The sequence below is a fragment of the Lontra canadensis genome, unplaced genomic scaffold, assembly GCF_010015895.1.
Source record: "Lontra canadensis isolate GAN:19392208 unplaced genomic scaffold, GSC_riverotter_1.0 scaffold118, whole genome shotgun sequence".
Classification (NCBI taxonomy): Eukaryota; Metazoa; Chordata; class Mammalia; order Carnivora; family Mustelidae; genus Lontra; species Lontra canadensis.
Genome location: NW_022631112.1, coordinates 4,030,103 through 4,040,879, shown reverse-complemented (window position 1 = coordinate 4,040,879; position 10,777 = coordinate 4,030,103). Strand labels below are relative to the sequence as shown.

The 10,777-nt window shown below is 41.5% G+C and overlaps 1 protein-coding gene across 3 annotated transcripts in view; it reads right to left on the bottom strand.

Annotated features, from left to right (window-relative positions):
- Positions 1-2,737: 2,737 nt before the first annotated feature.
- Positions 2,738-10,777, bottom strand: part of IFTAP (intraflagellar transport associated protein) — a 64,674-nt gene continuing 56,634 nt past the window's right edge. For all 3 annotated transcript variants that reach the window (XM_032840997.1, XM_032840998.1, XM_032840996.1), the window contains one exon: positions 2,738-2,972. In XM_032840997.1, the coding sequence (XP_032696888.1) occupies positions 2,829-2,972 (144 nt within the window). In that variant the 3' untranslated portion in view covers positions 2,738-2,828. The remainder of the gene's footprint in view (positions 2,973-10,777) is intronic.

Below are 10,777 nucleotides of genomic sequence, written 5' to 3'. Positions count from 1 at the left end.
TATATAGATCGTGTGTTAAAATCTTGTCTTAACCTCGCAGACGCTCTCTCATTTCCACATCGTATCAATCAATAATCCTTGCTTGTTCTACTTCCAAACCTCTAATCACATCCATGCCCTCCACCTCTACCTCCAGCGCCTTAATTCGAGCTCTTATCATCTCCTACACAAACTATTCCAACAGCATCCAACCAAAAATCCTCCTGATTGCTCCCAAGCAAACTCAGATGTCACCCCTTGATGAAGATTCCCCAGCTCTCCGTTCTTGATTAAATAACTCCATTCACTTTGCCCCAGTAGCTTTCGGTGCACACCACTCTTCCAACACAGGCTGCCCCCTACAGCAGGGCTGGCAAATAGAAATATGCACGATGTGTGTGGAATGTTAAATGTTCTAGGAGCCTCACTAAAAAGGGAAAGAGAAATAAGTGAATTAAATATTTTAGTTAGGGGCGCCTGGGTGGCTCAGAGGGTTAAGCCTCTGCCTTCGGCTCGGGTCATGATCTCAGGGTCCTGGGATCGAGCCCCACATCTGGCTCTCTGCTCAGCAGGGAGCCTGCTTTCTCCTCTCTCTCTCTGCCTACCTCTCTGCCTACTTGTGATCTCTGTCTGTCAAATAAATAAATAAAATCTTAAAAAAAAAACACTCTATAAATATTTTATTTAACCAGAGAGATCCATATCACTGACCCATATGATTTTAACATGTCATCCACACAAAAAAAATAAGAAGAGAGTCTACAATTTTTCATATTAATTCTTCAAAAATCCAATATGCATTTCACATTTATAGCATATTTTAAATTAGGTACTAAAGTTGTCATCAAAAATAACTGATCTGTATTTACCTGTCATAAAATTTAAAGATGAAAAAAACAGATTCCCATACCTACATTGTTTCAAATGTATACCTGAAGGTTTTTTAATAACTATCAAATATCGACTTTAAAAAAAAAAAAGACTGGTGACCTGTCTTTCTTTGTCATTGGCATACAGTGTATTAGTTTCATGTGTATAAAATGGGGATTTGACATTCGTACACACTGCAGAACGGTTACCACAATAAGTCTAATCACCTACCACTTGTCACCTTACAAAGTTAATAGAATGTTTCTGACTATATGCCCCACGCTGAACATTACATTACCTTTTTATTTCACATCAGAGTGAAATTAACATTTAAAAATCCGTCCCACGGTCATCCTAGCTACATTTCCTGTGCTCAGCAGCCTCGCGCAGCCTCACGCAGCGTCAATAGCTCGTGGCTATTCCATCGAACAGCGCAGCTCTGCTGTAATCAGTGTAAACGCATCTATCTTCCAAACTAAATCAGACCACGTCTAATTTACTGCCTCTTCCCCATTGCCTGGTTTAACGTCTGACACGAAAATAGTGTTTTATGAAAGTTTGTTGGCTAGATAAAGAAAAATAGATGTGGAAATCACTTGACTCTATCACATTAAAACAAGATGTCCTTTGTAAGGAATATCAGTGGCACCCACAAGCACAGGCCTGCATGAAAACTCATCAAGCCCAGGCACATTGGACTTGTTACCGATTCCTTTAATAATGAAAATTACCTCATATATACGATTCCCCCTTTTCCTGCGCCTTCCCTGTTCTTTTCTCCTTCCGTGAACACATTCATGGGTATCCTTCCCAATGAGCACTTCAAAATATGCTTCCACATCCTCCAGTTACTTTCTCGACCTAAGTCTTGCCTTCTTAAATTATTCTAAGCTTCTGGATACAGACACCATTCCTTGTACTTTGTAACTATCATCACACAAGGCTTAATGGCAATGCCAAAGTACAAGAATTTAATATATGACATATAATCAATTCTCAGATGCCTTCTTTTCAGTGAAGCCTTTCCCGATCGATCCTAGGAGCCCAACCTCTCAGCACGCACATTCACACCCCAGTCTCCAGAGAGCTGGGACCAGTGACCTCCCCACTGTGTCAGTTTGTCTCTATGTGCTACAGTGTTTCCCCCCAAAGATGTGGGATGATGTTTCCCATCTTTGTTGCAATAGCCCACATTACCTAGCTGCTGTGCTATCATCAGAATGGACCCTTCTGTTCTGTGCACCATAGGCACCCTGGCAGGATGGGTGACGCTGAAGCAGGCACAGGCCAGGGAGTCCCAGGACGCTCTGTGCAAGGGGTGCCCTGGCAGGGGGGCTGGAGCTGAGGCAGCGTGTGAGACAGCAGGTCCCTGGGCTCTTTAAGCAGAGGAGGTCCTGGCGGGACAGCTGAAACTAAAGTGGGGTGCCAGAGAGGAGGAGGCTGAGTGGACAGGCAAAAACAGGTGAAGGAGAGTGGGAGATACAGGCTTCCAGTCAGGGGAATAAAAGGCACCACCTAGGGAATATAGTCAATGATAGTGTACCAGCGTTGTATGTGACAGATGGCTGGTACACTTGTGGAGAGCGTAGCATGAGGTATAAACTTGTTGAATCACTATGCTGTACACCTGAAATTAATGTAACATTCTGTGTCAACTACATGCAAATAAAAAAAAAATTAATTTAAAAAAATGGACCCTTCTGTGGGTATTGCTTCCTGTCCCTATTGGCCACCTCCATCTCCCCTCGCCTGCCATGGGATTAGCAACACATGACAGAGGAGAAACCTGTAAGTGTACAGATCTCCTTGGTCTTGTTAGTCGTAGCTCCCTCTTGACAAAAACTCTGATCAATTCATGCACAAGTAAATTTCGACAAAGGGAATCATAGTAGGTTTACCTTTTATTCGAATGTTGCTTGTATAACAACAAAATAAACACGAACACAAAGATGTCTCCGTGAATCAGCCATGGGGTTCCTCTAAGTCTGTGTCGGTGATCTCTCTTGCTTGGACAGCTCTGTGATTGCATCTATCTCTGCAGGAGTGAACTTGGGGGTTAGCATCACAGCGTCATAATCAAATTCTTCATCAAGTGAGAAGGGCTGGACTTCATCTCCGAGTATCTGTAAAAGGTAGAAGGAGAAAAATCCTACGATCGCTGTAAATGAGGAAAAAGTTGAAAACATAAACTCCCTATTAATATTTAATTCAACTTTTTTTAGAACTTCAGCACTCCCCGCTGATTAAGCTGTTTTTAAGTAAAGGAATAAATTCAATTATTCAATTTGACCTAATTTAAGTCTCTTAATATGCCCCATTTGTACCATCCGGCATCAGAATGAATATCATTAACTAATTCCACCCACGGCAAGAATCAGAGAGTTTCTCTTGCACACATTCATTACATTTTTACCACTTGCAGTGTTAGGGCTCAAGGCATATGGAAAAACTAAGAGTTACATTACAATGTGAGAAAATATACCTTGAGATTTGGATCAACCTTCAACACACCTTCACCATTTACTAAAAAAGACTTGTATCAATACAACAATTTTCAAAGATAAAAATACTCTACACTTACCGTACTTACTTCTTCAGATAATACTTATAACTCTGCGGCCAATAACAGTGGGAATTAAAACACACAGCATCACCTCAAAAATTCCAGGATCTCTTTCTTCTCTCAAGAATTTAAAAAAATATTACAGAATTTATCTACAAGTCAGAGTAGCTGCAAAGCGGCACAATAATTCTGTACCTATTTATTCATAATCTGTGAGTTTAAAGACTTCCTAAAGGAAGGCAGATATTTTCCAATAAACAAAAAGAGAATACCTTAAATCACATTGTATTCACCTCTTAAAGAGCCGCTCTGAAAGCAAATGCTTTGTAATACAATGAAATTATCTGGCAGTTCTATGTAACTCTATGATATGTATGGCGATGCTAAAATAATTGAAAACTATGGTTTATGGAAGAATGAAAAAAAAAATGCCCTGAAGCTATAATCAGCTTTAAATAGTCTTGCATTCAAGATTATCTCATTGAGTGGATTTTGCAACGTTCTTAAAAATAGACCATGTAGGGCGCCTGGGTGGCTCAGTGGGTTAAGCCGCTGCCTTCGGCTCAGGTCATGATCTCAGGTTCCTGGGATCGAGTCCCGCATCGGGCTCTCTGCTCAGCAGGGAGCCTGCTTCCCTCTCTCTCTCTCTCTCTGCCTGCCTCTCTGTCTACTTGTGATCTCTCTCTGTCAAATAAATAAATAAAATCTTTAAAAAATAAAAAAAAAAATTAAAAAAAAAAAACCATTTAAAAAAAAAAAAAAGTAGACCATGTAGCTGAGAAACTATGTGCTGTTATTAAAGGTGGAGGGGGGAAACATGAAAAGTCGGTATTCTATCTGTTTGGCAAGTTGCATCTTGTAGTTAGGTGTGCAGTGCTAATAGCAAACATGTAGCCATCTACCATCCTTTCTAAGTAAAACCAGCAAGAGAACAGACTTCAGAGACTTGTTCACTTCCTCTGTATTTGAAACTGTCTGCATGCTTTCCTGACAAAGGCAATGATGGGATCTCCCACCTCATGTCCACCCCAGTACAAGGTACGGGGTGGGTATCAGCAGTAATCTTCAAACAACCCCTCTTCTGAAGCTCTGAAAGGTTAAGTGATCGGCCTGAGGCTGTATCGTTAGTAAGGGAAAGAAGCAAGACTGGAACCCAGGGCAATCGGTTTCAGATGAAGTTTACCCTCTCAACAAAAACACCAGCAAAAATCAACCTTGAACTTCTCACTAAGCCAAGTCAAAGACAGCTCTTGTGGAGAAAAGACCTTTTCCAAATAAGCTAAGTCATTCCCACAGTTTATCATAAAATCCATATCCAAGGCTCCACGTAACACCATGACTGTCTTGAAAAGAGCGTGTATGCACAGGAAGCCAATCCGTCTGCAGAGTGACCCATCTGCCAGTTTTGGTCACTCTCTAAGATTACAATTATCTCCACAGTGGAAGTGACAGAGTGGTAATATGGCTAAGAACAGCTCAAATGAGGAAACATAAACAGTGACACAATATGTTCATTTCCTGAACGTAAGCATCCTTGTCGTCTCCATCTCTACTCAGTAGGGAGCACTGTGGCTGGCAGGCCTGGCCACACCCCACCCTGAGCTGATTCTAACATCCTGGGAGAGGACCAGAAAGAGTCCCCTCTCTACCAGTGCATCCAGCCTGATGGGATTCTTGCTGCCCTTTTATGGCTGGTTCGAGGCCTGGCATCCACTTATCGGCCAACTTTCAGGCTGCAAGTACCCACGTGGGTCCATCGCACTAGGAATTTGAACCATCGCCCCACCCCCAGCCTCTAAAACCTTACCTGCCCTGTACCAGCCACTCTCTAGATGCAGCCACTTTGCTTTCACCCACCTCCCTCTGAGGCTGGAATGCATTTAATAGGAGACAAATCTCTTTGCTGTGCTAAAATCCCGGTGATAACAGACCATCCTCCTCACATTCTCTCTATACAACACAAACAACCCTCACATTCCCACCTCCCTCCCCTTTACTTGTTCACTCCATAAACATGTATTGAGTGTTTAATATGTGTTAGATACAGGGAACACAGGATGAAAATAGCAAAATCTGTGTCCACCAGGTATCCTCCCTTCAGGGAGAAGACAGAGTAAATGAACAATTTCTACATCGTGTGCCATGCTCTCCAACAGAGAAATGCAAAAAGGGGTTGCAAAAGCACACAGGGGAAGTGCCGCGGTTTACCTTACCCTCAGCGGAGCATTGCTACTCTCCAGAAAATCCTACTTGCCTCCTCACTCAACACCCTACTCATGACCCGCCTCGTATTAGCAACCCAGAGAGAGAACAGCTTGTGTGCCGTACTTCTAGACTCTCTGCTAAGGGCTCACTCCCATGGCCAACTTAGCTCTACAAATGGCCCAATCTATCACACCCTTATTCCTCTGCCTTGTCTGAGGTCCCAACATAACTTGCAGCTATAATATCCAATACTGTGGTACTAGAGATGTAGAAGTTTATCCTTAAGTAGAAAAATCTTATTTTCCTTTAAGGTTTTTTTTTTTTTTTTTAATACACTCAAATTCTTTCTGTTAAGGAGTATGATTCCCTTCATTGGTCATTCGGTATTAACCAAAACAATAGCAAGGAATAAAGTTTTTAGCTGGTCAATAAATCTGATGGCAACACGAGAGTTACTCATTTATAATACATTTAGAGTTACAAAAATACACCTAAAAATATAAATTTCTTCACTTGGAAACGGAGTTATAATGGCAGCTATTATTAAATTAACTCCCTAGGCAATCAGTTCAGTGCTGAACTACAAAAGCAAGAAACCAAAAATAGCAGTAATTTCATATTTGCAATGCCAAATGTGATGATACTCATGACACTTCAAACCATTTGGGGGTAGCCCTGTAATGTGGCCAGTACGTCCCTGATTCACAGTGTCAGAGGGGCTCCCTCCTGCAGTCAGTCAGTGACTTTCCATTCTTTCCACAAACTCTATGCTCCTATGAAATTCTAGGCACTGCGATAGGCACTGAGGATACAAAGATGAAGTCTTGTATGACATCGGAGAGAAAGGAGATAGACATTTAACAAGTGAGTAGAGTAAAACGGAGTAAGTACAAACAGTATGTTGGGGGTGATGGGAACAGAGAAGAGACACCTAAACCCACTCGGACTGTAAGGTACTGGGAAGGAATCAGAGACGGCTTCCTGGGAGAGTTGATATCCAAGCAGAATCTTAAGGATATTAGTTAACAAGGTGGAGGGAAGAACTTTGCAGATAAAGGGAGTTCTAGTGAGCAGGACAAGGAAATAAGATGCCAAGTTTCACATGTAAGGATCTGCAGGTAGGTTAAGTGTTAAGGGAGAGAGAAGCAGGAGACAGATTGGTGGCAGATCATGACAGTCTTAGATGCTATTTATCCTAGAGATGATGAAGTCATTGAAGGATTTCTTGAAAGGAAGGTAGATACTTGGTTATCTATGCATTTCAGGTAAATTCCTTCATTTCTTCAAATTTTAACTGAGGACCTACAATGAGGCAAGTGCTGGACGGACCGCTTTGTGAAAACCAGAAAGACGCCCTACCCTCATGGAGATTACATCCAGATGGGTTACTTTGAAGAGTAAAAAGAAGGTAGATTTGGAGTCAGGGAGACTAGTTAGGAGCCTGATAGAGCAGTCCAGGCAAGAGATAACGAGAACAGGAAGCTGACAGCAGAGATATGAAAATATAAGAAAATAAAACTGGCACCACTTGAGGACTGATTTAAATTTGGAAAGGCAAGAATGCATGAAGCGAAGCAGGCAAAGAAAGACAAGCTTGGCTTTGGACATGTTGATTTGAAGGCACCCAAAGGAATCTAGATAGAGATAACAACAGGCCACTGAAAACCAGAACCTGAAGCTCCGAGAAAGGTCTGAAGCTAGAGATGCAGATTTGGGGACAGAAGCAGGAAAGGTAAAACCTAGAGATGAAAATGGATCCAAGTATGTTAAATGGAAAGAGGTTTACCACGGAACCCTGAGCAGTACCAACTCAGGAATGGATGGAGAGAAGCCCCCAAAGGAGGCAGGGAAAGAACAAAGAGAGAAATGTACAAAGAATCCGGGGGGAGCAATAAAGTGAGAACCAGAGGACCACGAGGGTCAGGCACAGTAGAGGGATCCATTAAAATAAAGGCTGGATGGGCGCCTGGGTGGCTCAGTCGGCTAAGCAACTGACTCTTGATTTCAGCTCAGGTCATGATCTTAGGGGTGTAAGATCGAGCCCCATATAGGGCTCCGTGCTGAGCATGGAGTCCTATTTTTTCCCTCTCCCTCTGCCCCCCACTTCACTCTATTTAAAAAAAAAAAAAAAAAAAAGGACTGGAAAGTGTCTGCTGAGATCTGACAGTTACAGAGTAAGTGGTACCTTTATTCTGAATACATCCAGGCAGGTGACTAGAGCCAAGGACATTCTGCAGGACACTGAATGAGGAATGAGGGGGAAAGAAGCAGAGTCAACTAGTAGGGTCAAGTCTCATAGTTACTGAAGTCTAGACGAGAACAGAGGGAGAAGAACAGACAGTAGTCCAAAAGGGCCTGAGGTAGAGAGAAGGCTATTTTCCCTTTCCTTTTGTTTTGCTTCATTTCATTAAGGATGGGAGAGACTTGAACATGTTTACATGTTGCGGAGAATGAAGCAATAGAGAAGGAGAGAGAGAATGGCCCTGACAGTGTTGTTCTATCAGAAAAACACTCTCAGTGGGTAATGAGGTTTTTCTTTTATTTATTTGTTCATTCAATATTTATTGCATGTCTACCCTATGCAGATAGCACTGAACTCGGCACTACTTCCTACTTTTTTTGCTTTTTAATTAAGCTCATGAAGACACACATCAGTGAATTCAGAGTCCTCCAAGACAAGGGCCACATATGTAATCCAAAGCAGATGTACACTGCAATTCAGAAGACATCACTGTGATCTTCGAAATGGCAGCTTTTAAAATGCAGTCAAGTTGCAATTCTACTTATGTATTTCGGCTCTTGACTACTGAGGCCCACGCTGGGAATTCTCTTCCTTTGGGTTAGGTTCGTTTCAGGGTTCTAAGCTGTACGACTCCAAGGCTTTGGGATTACAAACTGAAATTCTCATTTATTTCAAAGAGGAGAATTTATGCAATGGAAAACCAAATCCCCTGCTACTAAAAAGAAAACGACTGTGAATTAAGTTATTAACTTGTTATTTTTGCCTAAGGAGCTGAGAGAAATATGTGGATTTGAGGGGTCTCATTTCAAATCTAATTGAAATCTTTTCGTAGCCTCTCAGGGAATAGAATTTGCACACTGTTAGAAAACGGCTAGTTTCCTTAAAATTGCTCATGTGACTCATTCAAAGAGAGACCCTGTTACCAGAGAAATCATTTTCATTCATAGTATCACACAGGCAAATTAGAGAAAACAGAACTAATGCTCAAATCAATAAGAGCAGCATTTAGCTGTAGGCTATCTTGCAAAGTAATATAGTGAATAAACCATCTTTATAGGTGAAAAAATTTAGAGTCCCATTACGAACCGGAAAAATAGGAGATCTCCCATTGAAATACCACAGAAGTTTCTTCTATGATTTGGGGTTGGGGGAAAAGGGTGGAGGAGGAACACACAATTTTTCATCTTCCCAATGTTTCTATTTGCTCTATAAAGCTGTTACTAAATTCATTGAGACAGAATTACTAAGGCAACAAGTTATTCACAAACGGAAAGACGGAAGGTCCTTGGCAAATGTCTGACTCTAAGGGGGAGATGCACATATATAAAACCCCCCAAAAAATTAGGAAAAAAATTAAATTGGTCTAATCGTATCAGGAAGTCACAGCCTCTTCTTAGAGGAGGTCAAGACATCCAGGATTCATTTTCATCTTTAAGACTGATATCACAGAAAGAAGTTACCATATTTAGCCCCAAATTGCCCCTTGGTTGGTCCTTACAGGATATATTTGCTAGAAATTGATTATTATGATGTTTTACTGGCAGTGAGTGCTTTAAAATAAGATTAACGAAGGCATAGTTGGTAAAGTATTAGGATTCTAGGCAGTTCTGAAAAGTTTCTCTAACAAATCGTGGTCAGAAATAAAAATCCCAGCCAAGATATTCTAGGTATTTGAAAAACAGCAAAAGTTCTCCATCTATGTTTTCTAAGTTTGCCAACACAAAATTTGTACATAACATTTTGATTCCAACATTTTAAAAATGTTCACATTTTCTGGGAAGAAATTGATATTCCTTTTCAAGATACAATCATATCCAAGTTTTTAACCTGCATTTTTTACTGGCTACTTGATGGATTCTATGAATCATTCATTTTTTTTTTTTTTAACCCACCAATGGAAACGATTTTATAACAATTCCTATAATGGCACTAGGTGCCATGACCACTGGCTGGCCCAGCAATTTGTATGGTCACAACTGAAGTCAAGAGCATGAACAAGTCTTTAAAAAGAAACTGATTCCTGCTAGAAATAACACTGCAATTTTAGTTTCTTACTACTTGGAGAAAGTAATCAATCTGTAATTCAAAAAGCACATTGAAGAGTGGCTGTCCCCCCTACCAGTTTATCTGGTAACCAATTCGGGGGTTTAATACAAGCCTGCAAGCCTCCTAGACACATTTCTGTGATGTCTGTAAACAAAAATGCTATGACAAAGAGGCAATTTAAAATGGGAACATATGGATTACCTTTGACTGAACGACTGCTTCCATAACAGAATGTCTTTTTTTTTCTTTTAAAGATTTTATTTATTTATGACAGAGAGAAATAGGGAGAGAGGAAACACAAGCACACAAGCACTGGGGAGCTGGAGAGGGAAAAGCAGGCTCCCCGCTGATATGGGGCTCCACCAGGACACTAGGATCATGACCTGAGCCGAAGGCAGATGCTTAATGACCAAACCACCCCACCCCCCACCCCCCTCCCCCGGTAACAGAATATCTTTAAGTGATAAGATCTGTAGTACCTGAATGATCAAATAGGCAATCCCTAGGAGGTTTTTTTTTTTTTTTTTAAAGATTTTTATTTATTTATTTATTTGTCAGAGAGAGAGAGAGAGAGAGCGGGCGCACGGGAGAACACAAGCAGGCAGAGGCAGAGAAAGAAGCAGGCTCCCCACTGAGCAAGGAGCCCGATGCGGGACTCGATCCCAGGACCCTGGGATCATGACCTGAGCCGAAGGCAGTGGCTTAACCAACAGAGCCACCCAGGCGTCCCAATCCCTAGGAGTTTTATTAGGAAGTGATAATAAAGAGCCCTTCACAACCTCTTGTGCCTGATACATTCTTCTGTTGGAAGTAAACATGGTGATCAAGGTCACACCCAACACCACCAGCAGCCTTGGTTAGTGCGTGTTTCT